The sequence below is a fragment of the Mesocricetus auratus genome, unplaced genomic scaffold (genome assembly GCF_017639785.1).
Source record: "Mesocricetus auratus isolate SY011 unplaced genomic scaffold, BCM_Maur_2.0 Super-Scaffold_100026, whole genome shotgun sequence".
Taxonomy (NCBI): domain Eukaryota; kingdom Metazoa; phylum Chordata; class Mammalia; order Rodentia; family Cricetidae; genus Mesocricetus; species Mesocricetus auratus.
In genome coordinates, this window is record NW_024429207.1 from 461,309 (window position 1) to 474,308 (window position 13,000).

Below are 13,000 nucleotides of genomic sequence, written 5' to 3' on the forward strand. Positions count from 1 at the left end.
ATATTTTTAATCAAAATAGAATCACATCACTTTCTCCCTTTCCTTACTCCCGCCCCTCCCAGCTGTCCTCTCTTGAACCACTCCTATACCTGTACTCTCAAGTTTCTATCCTTTTTCTTAATTATAATTACATACAAACACCTTTACATACACTTCATAAACATATGTATAGACATACATATACATATTAAAGATTTCCCCTACTGCTGGCTCACCTACCTCTTACTAAGGTTTCTAAGGAGCTAACTTCCTGTTGTTCATTGGGTTAAGTTAATGTTAGTTAAATTTGGGGAACACACACACACACACACACACAGCTGTGTCTGCTTTTCTTGGTAGTCTATCTGTGATTTTAAAACCGGTCACTCTGCATTGGAGAACCAATAATGGGCTCATCCCTGGGAGAATCTAATTTTCCTTCTCTCAGCAGTCAGAATTTCTGTAGTTCTTTGTCTAAGGGTGGGACCCAATGAAATTTTCACCCTTCCATGTTAACATGTCCATGAACATTTCCTTAGGAAACGAGTTACCCATTAGGCTTATCGAAAGTGTTTTTATGTGAAGACTAACCTGTTACTTGGCTGCTAAGACCTACAGAGGTAAATTACCTATCCACTGGGGCTGAAATCTGGATCCTTACTCTGAAGTTAGAAGTTTATTTCTGCAATGGGTCAATTGTTAAGTGCCTGCATCTCTGCTGCACCATACTCTCTGTGCTTCTGAGCTGCGATTCTGGAGTCTGGTTTCTCTGTTGCTAAACATTTGGAAAACTCTGCCAACAAAGGAGACTGAAGAGCCCAGGAGACTAGAGGAAGAAAGGCAGGATTTGCTGTTCTCCATTTGCTTGCTATTCATTTCTGTGTTGCCATAACAACAAAGCCTCACCTGGCACTGGCAGTTGGTTCTCGGATGCAATCTAATGTTTCTTTTTCGTTTCCTTTCTCTTTTTCATGCTTGCCTGCTTTTATCATACTCTCACAGGGATTTTAGCAACCACCCACAAGATGTCCTCCTTAGAAGTCTGAGGCCCAGATTTTTCCTGGGATGGTCCCCCGGAGCTCCCGAAATGCAGCACTAGCTAGGGACACCTTCTGCTCAGAATTGTGATTTTTTAGAGCTTTGCCTCCAAGCCCAGTTGCTTATACCCTCAACATCTGTAATGGGATTCATAATTGCTGCTAGGAGCATCAATAGCAGTAGTGCTTTGATGTTCCTATTTTAGTTGCTCAGTTTCAAGCATCTGTTTAGCAAGTTCCTTACATTAAGTTCCCAGTGACTGGTACACCGAGCAACTTCTCTTTTCTGACAGGATGCTGACTGATAACTGAAGAAAAGATTTCCTCTACTGCTAGCTCACCTACCTCTTATGAAGGCAATCTAAGGAACTAGCTGCTTCTTGTTCATTGGGTTATGTTGGTGTAGTATCATAAGTGTGGGGAATAGTGTGACTGGCTGTGAGAGGTTAAGCCCCCAGAGCTCTCTGCTAATCCTAGAGGTAGAGAGCAAACATCTCCATGTTCTCACTTGAATTTGGTCAAGAAATGGGGTATAATTACTGAACTCCTTCCAGGATCTAATATTGGAAAAGATTTTATTTTGAATAACTGAGAATAGTCTACTTGCCCAACATTGAAGCTTAGAGACAATGCTGTCAAGAACTGTGAAAGATACGAGGGTTTTGTTTCTGTGCAGGGAGTTTTTGTTTGCCTTCTGTATTCTGCAGAGACGATGTGAAGAGAGTTATCCTATCTATCTGTTTCATGGATTCCGTGGAAGATCCCAGACTCTGGGAACAGAGTTAAAGAACTTGATATGTCACAGCATAGGGAAAGGGAAAAACTCTGATTTTAAGCCACACTGCTCTTGCCCTTCACGCCTCACAGAATAATCAAAATGCCAAAAAGAGAAAATTTGGACATAAAGCGAACACATCATAGACAGGGATTCCTGACTCTGGAAGAGCCCAGTCTTATACAATGGAGTACAAGAACACCCGTTGAATAGATCCTCCAGACTGGAGAGAGTTGTAACCAAGTGAACTTGAGCTCTGTTGGTGAACATACATTTTCTCAGTTGGGCTTCCAACTATGCTGACTGTATAAATATCTTCAGAAGTATTATATGGAACATGACATTTATACACCTCACAGGCACACACACACACACACAAACACACACACATGACAAGAGATATGTATAGCAAAGGGCAATGCCAACTTCATTTCCATGTCCTGCTTTTCATCATCCACAGACTACAGAGCTAAGCCATCTGGTTTAAAGCTTTCCTTCTTTGGGAATGTCAACTTAATGCTATTTTGTAATGTCACTAGGTCCAATTTTCCAAAATGGCTTTACTGAAATGTTTGCTCCATTTTTAAGGTAACTTAGAATGGAGAAGAAACTTTTAAACAGTTACACAAACTGTTTGAAAGGTATAGCCATGAAAATGAAATAATTAAACAATGGATTGGAAAATTTATTCATATTGAAATAATCAGACCTCCAAGCTTAGGCATATATTGACTTGCGATATTGTGAATTAAGTACTTCCAATGTTAGGATAAACTTCTTAAATTGATTGTAAGATTTAATCAATCACTTAATATTTATATTTCTCAAATGACATTAGTTTGAATAATTTTGAATCTAATATGTCTGGAAACACTTTGGTGTTCATATACTCATAGTAAGAGTTACTTTTCCATAGCCAGGCTAGATGTATACAGAAACATCATCCACAATAATTTGTTGAAATTCCACATTAAGGGATTGTTTGTCATAGTTAGGGGTTCCGTGTGCTGTGATAAAGTTCCATGACCAAAAGCAACTAGGGGAGGAAAGTGTCTATATCAGTTTAAAGTTCTACAACACAGTCCGTTACTAATTGAAGCCAAGGTAGAACTCAACAGGGCAGGATCCTGGAGGCAGGAGCTGATGCAAAGGCTAAGGAGGAGTGTTTCTTACTTATTTGCTCATCAAATCCTGCTCAACCTGCTTTATTATAGCACCCAGGGTCACCATGCCAGGGAGTGGCAAAGCCAGCAATGAGCTTGGACCTCCCACATCAATAGTCAGCCAAGAACATAAACACGGCCTTGAGCGCAGACCAATTTGGGGAGTCATTTTCTAAGTTTCCTTTTCAATTTAGCTAGTGTTAAGTTGACATAAGTGTAGCTGAACAGAGGGATCCAGGATGGTTCAGAAGGATCCTCTGGGTCATGTGGCCTCTGATGTCGCCATGGTAAAGCAAAAATAAAAACAAAAAGATGGATGGTATATATTGGTTGTTAATCCATAAGGGCTGCAAGTGGAACATGTCACTTACATTCAGACAATATTTTCAGCCAACACGTATGAAATCAAAGTTAATCAGAGGAACTTGAGTAATATTTCACTAGCTTAAGTGCTCATCATTGCTGCTGTCATTAGATATGGTTTTGGGGAAAATCTGATCCTTTTTGTAAGCAGCATGAGATGCTTTTATAGTGATGAAAGAGGATATGGTTTTCTATAGATTATCCATGAAGCTTCAACCCACAGACTCAACTTGGGGGATTCGATGTGAGAAATGGTATTGGGCATAAGATGCCAATAACAGTATGTCTTTATTCCCCCAATTTACTATTGTTTGGTTACCTCAAAATTCTCCCCTTAAACAACTTGATGGGCTGAAGATGTTAAACAGAGAAATGACAAGACTTTAGTTCATCATCAATAGTAATAGACACTCTAACCCACATGCAGTTAGTGGAGCCCCTCACAATTCCTTATAGAATAAGGAAAGACAGTAACTGAGAAGTACAGAAATAAGATGAATGGATTCCCAAACCCCTGGCATGAGATATATCTATTTCATTGGTATCTACAGCTCTATAATAGAACTGTATGACACTTCCTGGTTAAATCATATAAAAATAGACTTTCTTCATACAATCATATGTAGCAGCACTTGGGCTGGACTCAGTTGGTTCTGTTTGTTGGCCCTGCTTAAAGTTAATAATATGGCTTTACTTCTCTGTCTACTGTATATTGGGAGTGTTGTGGAATATTATTTTAACTAGGTAAAGATGTTACATTTGTTTATGCTGCGGAATATTACATTAGCTATGTGACGGTGTGTTAAATTTGTTTCCACTGCCTCTGTTAATGATGTAAAGATGTGTTACATTTGTTTGCACTGCATTTGTTCAAGTATGTAAAGATGTGTTTCATTTGTTTCACCTTGCCTGCCTAAGGTGCTTAATTGGTCTAGTAAAAAGCTGAGCAGTCAGTAGCTAGGAAGGAGAGGGTTAGGCAGGGTTGCAAGCATAGAGAAAAAGTAGGAGGAGAAATCCAGGAATGAGAGAGAAGAAGGAATGAAGAGAATGAGGGAGAAGAAGAGGCACATGCCCAAGGCCAGAAGCCAGGCGTTACCAGCCAGACACAAGGAGCAGTGAAAGGAGGGTATACACAAAGAAATGTAAAATGCCCAAGACAAAGCACAGGTGAAGAGAAATGGATTAAAATAAGCTAAGCTAAGGCTGAGCATTCGAAAACTAATAATATGTCTCCTCCAAGTCATATCTTGGGAACTGGTTGGTGGCCCAAGAGAAAACCTGCTACAGGGAAACATGACCCAGAATGGCCACATGTTGTTTGGATGGGTTCATGCATTTGAATACTTGGTTGCCAGTTGTTGGCCTGTTTGAGAAGGTTTAGGGAGGACTAGTCTTTTTGGAGGAAGTGTATCACTGGAAATGGGCTTTGAGGTTTTAAAGCCTATGGCCATTCCCAGTTCTTTATCTGTTTTGAGATTGTGTTCAAGCTGTAAACTCTGAGCTTTCTGTTACGGCAGCCTCCTATGAAGGCAAAGAACTCTCATCCCTCTGGAACATGTGTTCTCAACCTGTGGGGTCAAGTCCCCTTTGGCAATCATCTGTCTCCAAAAATATTTACATTATGATTCATAATGTTGGCAAGATTACAGTTATGGAGTAGCAACAAACATAATTTTATGGTTGGGTGTCACTACAACATGAGGAACTGTATTAAAGAGTCATAGCATTAGGAATGCTTAGAACCACTGCTCTTGAACCATAAGCCCAAACAAGCCCCTTCTTCCATTGTTGTGTTGGTCCTGGAGTTTTATGAAAGCAATAGAAAGGAAACTAATCCACCCTACTCACATGGTTGGTTCTGGGTATTGGGTCACTAAGTGCTCTCTCCACATTTTCTCACCTTCTATTAGACCAGTCTAGGCTTCTTCCTTTGGTGGCCTCAGTCTTTCACATGAAAACAGAAGTTTTCAGAGGTCCACATCAAACAGTCTCATATTGCTTTTACCGTATTTCTTAGTCATGGTAAGAAACTCGACCCATCTGAACATGAGTCGCAGGAGCAGGTTCCACTTCTTGAGGGCAGTAAATAGACAGACACAAGGCAAAGATGCCTCTCTGAATCCAGTATCATTTCATTGTCTTGGGCATCAATAAAAACAGTAACCAAAGACAGCTTGGGCAGAACAAGGTTTATTGTATCTTCCAGGTTAGAGTCCATCATAAAAGGAAACCAGGACAGGAGCTTAGCCAGGAACCCGCAAGTAGGAACTGAAGCAGTGACTACGAAAGAATGCTTCTTACTGGCTTCCCTGTAGCTTCGCTGGTCTGCTTGTCTTACACAGCACAAGCCCGCCTGCCTAGGCATAGTACTGCCCACAGTGAACTAGGCCTACCTGTATCTATTAACAATAAGAAAATGATATGTGAACAATAACAATGGATAAAAAAAGGAGGCCATGAGTTTGAAGGAGAGTAGGGAGGGGTATAAGGAAAGGTTTGGAGGAGAGGAAAGGGAATGGAGAAATGTTGTAATAAATGATAATAAATATAAAAAAATGAATAAAAAGAAAAATATATCTTACATGTCAACCTGATGGGGAAAATTCCCCAACTGGCATTCCTTCTTCCCAGGTGACGCTAGTTTGTATCAACTTGACAAATATAACCAGTACCGTGGCTATTTTTCCCCTGTACTCTGTGTTCAGGCATGACTGGCGGACTCCCCACCTGAAAACCAGAAAGGACGACTTCTCCCAGGGTGATATTATGTATCATAATATCATGTATGAATAGCTATACAGGAGGACAAAGTTGGCTACATCGTTTCTGGACAGCAAAAAAAAATCTATCAGTCAAACTTGAAAATTGCTACAATGTTGTCATCTGATGCATAAAACTGTTCAGCTTTGCAAGAGAATCACACTCAGTATCATCCTCCCAAAGCCCATCTGTGTGTGTGTGTCAAAGTACTCCACATCACATAGTTTTCAACATTTATGTGGGTTATTTGGGTTGAATCAAGTCCTCTGAATGACAGGAGATTTTATCATCTAACCTATTACGTAAGCCCTTGCTGAATCTTTTTACAAATAACTTTGGGGCTCAAAAATATTTAAAAATTATTTTGGCCTATGAAAACCATATGTTGGGAGTGAAAACTGGACAAACTATATGCTCATTTTGCAAAACGTCTACTCTAAACAGAATTTATTTGCTTTGGTTACCTCAAGCTTCCCTTTCCTAAGTAAAATGTGGTCAAACTCAGCCAATTCAGTAGTCTCTCACTTTCTGTGAGGAACGATTTGAATGACTTAGTTAATCCAAATCTCTCCACTTTTACTCTACTTTTTCCAGGAAGGAAATCTATCTCTGAGAATATTTCTATGGAATCCACTCTCAGTATTTGTGTTCAACTGCCAAGAGCTGTTTCCCTCAAGCCTTAAGTGTGTCAGGAAGGCAAATGTTATGTTATGGGGCTGAGATGTGTTCACATCGAAAGGATCCTCACATTAAAGAAGGTTCATAATACTATAGATAGAAAACATGTCAAGGCATCATGTTGCTGGCCTCTGCCTAGAACACATCTAATGCATATCTTAAAACTACATTTCCACGAACAATTAACTAAAAACATTACTCTTTCAAGAATAATGTTTTCAGTAGGATTGTAGATTTGACTATCTTTAGGACCAGTGCAGACCTGTATTCACATTACGGAATAATCTTTTGCTTGCTTGTCTGTCTTTTCTGATGTGAGTTTTCTGTAGGTTGCACTGTGTCAGAGTCCTATGTCTCCCCTTATCAGCCAATGACACATGTATATCACCTTCCTCTTAGGGAATATTAATATGCCTCTTCTAAGCTCCTTCTGCTAGAGCAGTGGTTCCCAACCTTCCTAATGCTGTGACCCTTTAAAACAGTTCCTCATGTTGTGGTGACCCCAACCATAAAATTATTTTTGTTGCTACTTGCTAAGTGTAATTTTGCTACTGTTATGAATTGTAATGTAAATATCTGATATCACTATTACAAACTGCTGTCCATTAGGCCAAGAAAAACAATCTGATATCCAGGATACCTAATTTGTGACTCCCATGAGAGGGTTATTTGACCCCTAAAGGGGTTATAACCCAAGGGTTGAGAACCCCTGCAGTAGGGATATGTGTAGTTTTTCATGGTAAGAAACTCCTTTTCCTCCTAGTGTCAAACAAGAAATGGGATATGGAATGAATTCATCTGTTTCCTTGATCATTGAATTGACCCCATTTCAAAGATTGAAGTCAACAGGTTCACTCATCAAGACTCACTCTCAGTCACCTAAAGTGTAGAGACTAAGGAGTTAGGGAGCCCTGGCACACACTATTCTGGGATATAGAACTCACTGTATGAATTGATGGCCCCAGAATGTAACTCAGGACTTCATCAGCAAGGCATAAAGTCCATTTTCTTCAGCCTGCTACTGTTAGGTACTGACAGTTTTTGAACTAGGAGAAGAGTAGGGAAACATCTGAAAGCACTTAGGCCAGAGCTTGTGAAACATCCCTTGAGAAGGTCTTCAAATAGCTCTCACAGGTGTTTAACCTCCTACATCTGTCATTGCAAGGTCAGGACTAACTTTTAGTCCTACTGTTTAGTCTATCACAAGACTACCTCTGTAAAAGCAAATTGGAGATCTCAGTACAGAGAAGGCGAGATTATCTTACTCTTGTAAATTGATCATTACAACAGCAACTGTATAATTCATTTTTATTTCAAAAAGCATATTAGTTGCTCTAGAATTTTTGTCAATATTAAAAACACAGAGATAACCAATGGCAGTAGCTGAAAATTACAGTTAACCCATTATTTGAGGAATACAGATCCTTCAACGTGTAATATAGTATGAAATTTATAATTGAATTAAAAATTTAGTAAAAGTATGCAATTTTGTGCTCTATAACATAAAACATAAAGTGAATACATTTTCCCCAAAGCCAAGAGGGTACACTGAGATAGCTAACATAGTGTAGATATTTTAAACATAATCCAAAAGACCATAAAAACTCATTAACAGTACTAATGAGCATTCTTTAAATGAAAATCTGGTGAGATTTCACTGCTTGCCCAGGTGACCTGTATCATTCTATATTTTAAAAAGAAAGTGAAATAGAAATTTTTGACTTTCAAAGAATGTAAAACTATTTACTGTGTTATCGGTACTGTAAGAAATTCTGCAGCAACGTTGGTAACTGAAGCTGGGGGATAAGATGCAACCTTTGTCTTCCGATGTAGTTGCGGATACAGAGGCGACAGAGTTGGTAAAGAGAACTTGGCGTAGCTACGAGAAAACAAGGATATATTAGTTAGAAAATGGATGTTTACATGTGATAAGTTCTATTAACTAAAAGCCTAAAAACAGTAAGCTAATTTGGCTAATGGCAAGTGTCTTTTATTATTTATATTGCCTTTATTTGTGAGATCTTGAGATAGCTCATGATTGAGAAATATCTCATACATGTTTTTCAAAACATTATAGTCTTCAAAGTACTGGTGATGTGGCCAGCATTTGAGAACACTTGCTACTCCTATAGAGGACTTGGAATTAGGTCCCAGTACCCACAGGATTCAATGGCTGACAACCATCTTTAACTCCAATGCTAAGGGAACTGGTGCCCTCTTCTGGCTTCTGCAGGTACCAAGCACGCAATGCCCTTACATGCATGCAGGCAAAACGCTTGCATATGCAAAATACAAATAAATAATAAAAAACGTAATTATCTTAAAGATTATAAAATTATTGTTTCACTGAAAATTTCAGAACAAATTCCTATCTTTAAAGGGAATCTAAATCAAAACAACCAAGATGTATATCACAAAAGCAAAATTTTAAGTTGCAATTATATTCTGAACTAACGTTTACAAAATTTGCTTAAGAAAAAAATCTTAAAGGTTAAAAAAAACCTTTTCTTATTGTGTGTCGACGGCACACTACAGAACATGCACCATGCCTTATAAAATTGGGCATGAATGGGTTGGGGATGGAGCTTGGTGGGTAACTCCTTGCCTAGAATACATGCAACTCTAGTTTGTCCCACCATACTGCATGAACTAGGCTTGGTGGCTCATGTCTATAATCCCAGTTTTTGAGAGTCACAGTCAGAGGATTAGAATTTCAAAGTTGTCCTTGGATATCTAGTGAATTCATGGCAACACAAAATACAAGAAACCCTGCCAACAACAACAACAAAAACCCAAAAAGCAACTGGGGGGGGGCATGGAGGAGCGGGGGGAATTCTGCTGCTTGGAAATATGACTCTCTGGTAGAGAGAACTGACCTAGCATGTGCTAGTGTGTTTTGTGTTTTACCTATGGCTCAATTACTCTGCACCCAGTTTTTGTTATTGTCATTTTTTTGAGACAGGGTTTCTCTGTGTAACAGCCCTAGCTGTCCCAGAACTTGCTTTGTAGACCAAGCTGGCCTCAATCTCACAGATATCTGTCTGTCTCTGCCTCCCAAGTACTGGGATTAAAGGCGTGTGTCACTGTGCCATGTGCCCAAGTATTTTTAAAAATAGTGCATGTAAGTAGATATTGGATCCAAAACCTGCATACTATGCATTATTGAAACAAGTTCAACATATTTTACTAAAGGAACATAAAGGTTTATATACAATAAAATCTTAAAATCATATTTTCCTTGCATAGAACCCAAGTTGAATTTTTTAGTTCTCACAATATTTGAAATTTTATGCCATTGCTACTTCATATGGTAACAAAGAACTTTTCAGTTTCGTCTGCTTTAGGGATGTATATTTTTGCATCTGTAAACGTTTGCATATATTCTCCCTACCTTCATGTTGAAGAAGTACTCTTTCTACAGCACTATTAGATGTAGCCATATCAACAGGCCGCAAAAGTTCTGTGTTCTTGGCATTGATGTCTGCTCCAAATTCTAGCAATAAGTTCACAATTTCAGTACTGGGTTGCTGAGCAGCAGCATGTAGTGGAGTGTCCCAGTACTTGCCTTTGTGTACATCAGCACCTATATGTAAACAGGCAGGGATGATTTAAAAAAGCAACTATTTATGAGTAACTACCTTTATTGGGAATAAGTTGTTTTGTATATAAACATACATGTGGATAGACAGACAGACAGACAGATAAATAGATATACATAAATTTGTTACCTCTGGATGTAGAGGTATGCATATTAGTTATATTCAAATACTTTTCTGGGTATTTTTTTCTGACATCTTAGATATCAGAAGAAAGAGACTTACAATTTTGAAAAGGTTCTTATTTACTTATCAGTACTCTGTGTGTGTGTGTGTGAGTGTGTGTGTTTGTGTGTGTGTGTGTGTGCGCGTGCGCACCTGCTCATGCACGCATGCGTGCAGGTGTGTATGCCATAATGTGCATTTTTTGGTCACAGAACAACTTCAAGGAGTCATTTCTCTACTTCCATCCTCACGGGATCTCCAGATTATCAGGCGTGCAAGGCAAATGCCATCCACTGAGCCATCTTACCAGCATAAAGGCATTATTAAGTTCTCACATACCTAGTTTTATCATGTATAATAGTTCTTAAAATTTATCTGGAATAATATTACTTTTATTATTTTCACGTAAGGCAAGAAAGTTTTTTGGTGTCTTTAAAAACTCATGGATATAAATATATGAGTCATTTAGGTGAAATGTATATAGATTTACCTGTCAGTTTTCACTTGTGTAGTTTCAGTCAGTGAACACATAAAGACATTAAGCCTCTGCCGTGGAAAAACATTTAATTGATATCTGCATAAAATCTCAAACTTTTGAAAATATTCTCATTGAGAAACATAAGCCTACCTACAAAATTCTGTGTTGCTTACTTACTTTCAATGACCATGTAATGAGCAGATGATATTTAACACTGTAAGAGTCTAGTAAGACCATTGTCTAATATATAAATGTCAGAAAGCAAGAAAATACCTACTACTAAAGGTCATACATGTTTTCTGACCCAGCTTTCTGATAGTTTGTAAAAGTATCCTTACCACAAGAATCGATTCATCTTAAGTTCCTTCATAGCTCTCTTGAACTTTTGGCAGAAATAATTGCTTTCAGTATTTTTAAACAATTATAAAATATCTAGTGAAGAAATATCTCTTGACCAAATTTCGTTAAAGAAATCATAAACTCCATTGGACTTATCAACTTTATGAGAACAAAGGGGCCTGAAAACAGCAACCAATCAAGCATTGCTAACAGCAATTTTCAATGTTTTTTCTTTAACATGTGTTAAAGTGTTTGGTGAAAATATTTCTCAAAAAATGAAGATGCATGATAAAACATATACTATCTTGGTTATTCTAAATGTATGGCTAATTTGTCTAGGAAATAAGAATGTATCTATATTAACAGAATTCATATTTAAGATTCTATGTGCAATGTGAATAAAATAGTGAATGTAAGTTCTGCTTATTAGGCATTTATAGGTCAGGTAAGATAATGTGAGTTATATGTAGAGGGGTTGTTAAAATTGTATGCCTGAATATACTGTAAGTAAATAGTATGTAACATATGTATATGTACATATATATATATACATATATATGTATATATATGTGTGTGTATGCCACAAACAAAATAAAAAGCATAAAAGCCTAGTACCTCATTCATGTATATCCTAAGTATCTACCACATGACAGAGAAATAAATGATGAGGGGAGGCATAGACCAACTCCAAGAAGTTCCCAGCTCTAATGTGGGAGAGAACACCAATTCTGAACAGGTTAGGATTGTTTCTCATGAAACAAAAGCTGAGCTTTGAGGAACTTAGTGGAGAAGGCAGTCAATCTTTGCAAGTCACAGGACAGAAAGAATGAAGTCTAGGACAGTCCATGGATTTTTATGGTTGAAAGGCAATAAGGTTATCCAAGTACCCAGAGCCCCTAAGTTTTTGTGGGATTTGTTTACATACCTAGCAATATTATATTCAGTCTGGAGAATCTTAATTTTATGACTGATTATAAGGAAAGGCTCAATTATGTAACAAATGTTGTATTGATGACTCAGATGCAGTATACTCAGATGTAGACTCATCTATGAGCTTTGAATTATCAGATATATTTAATAAGTTATATATGCATAAGTGATAATGTTTAAAATAAGAACCTTTTCACAATGAAATATGACTTTTAAAAGAAGCTGAGTAAGATGAACAAATTATTGTGTATGAGTATGGACAAAATGGAAAAGTACCAGCATAAAGAAGCTTCCAGATGCAATGGAACTGCTGTGACATACAAGCTACATAAAGGGGAGTTCCCAGGTGAGGAATGTCTTGGTCAACGTCTACGCCCCAGGATATCAAAATGTCGAGACATTCATGGTGCCCTGCCAACGCAAAGAAAAGACAGCTTTACTTTTTTGTTAATTATCTGTCTTGAACGAGTGCCTCCATTCATGTTTCCCACAGAAGTGTAATTCATTGAAGGACCAATAGGTACATGCATGCCCTAGGATATTTCCCCCTCTTAACTCCGTAACTAACCTTTCCTCGAAGCCTCATGTGTTGGAGATGGAAAACAGGACTCCAGCTGGGCTTTGGCACCATATTCCAAAAGCAGTTCTGCACAGCTTGCACTGCCTTGTGAGCACGCGTTGAATAAGGGAGTTATACCATCTATCGTGACTGCATTTGCCTAAACCATATCCAAAAT

General features: G+C 38.2%; 1 protein-coding gene and 1 long non-coding RNA gene across 7 annotated transcripts in view; one reads left to right on the forward strand and one right to left on the reverse strand.

Annotated features, from left to right (window-relative positions):
* LOC121134121 overlaps positions 1 to 13,000 on the forward strand; it is a 53,842-nt gene that overhangs the window by 1,948 nt on the left and 38,894 nt on the right. The gene's annotated exons all lie outside the window — the stretch shown is intronic.
* Positions 8,047 to 13,000, reverse strand: part of Asb5 (ankyrin repeat and SOCS box containing 5) — a 41,534-nt gene continuing 36,580 nt past the window's right edge. For 4 of the 5 annotated variants that reach the window (XM_005066689.4, XM_040731794.1, XM_013110737.3 and 1 more), the window contains exons 4-7: positions 12,832 to 12,982; positions 12,540 to 12,674; positions 10,147 to 10,338; positions 8,047 to 8,634 (exon numbers count right to left, since the gene is read on the reverse strand). In XM_005066689.4, the coding sequence (XP_005066746.1) occupies positions 8,507 to 8,634; positions 10,147 to 10,338; positions 12,540 to 12,674; positions 12,832 to 12,982 (606 nt within the window). In that variant the 3' untranslated portion in view covers positions 8,047 to 8,506. The remainder of the gene's footprint in view (positions 8,635 to 10,146; positions 10,339 to 12,539; positions 12,675 to 12,831; positions 12,983 to 13,000) is intronic. The other variant, XM_040731795.1, reaches the window with a different exon arrangement.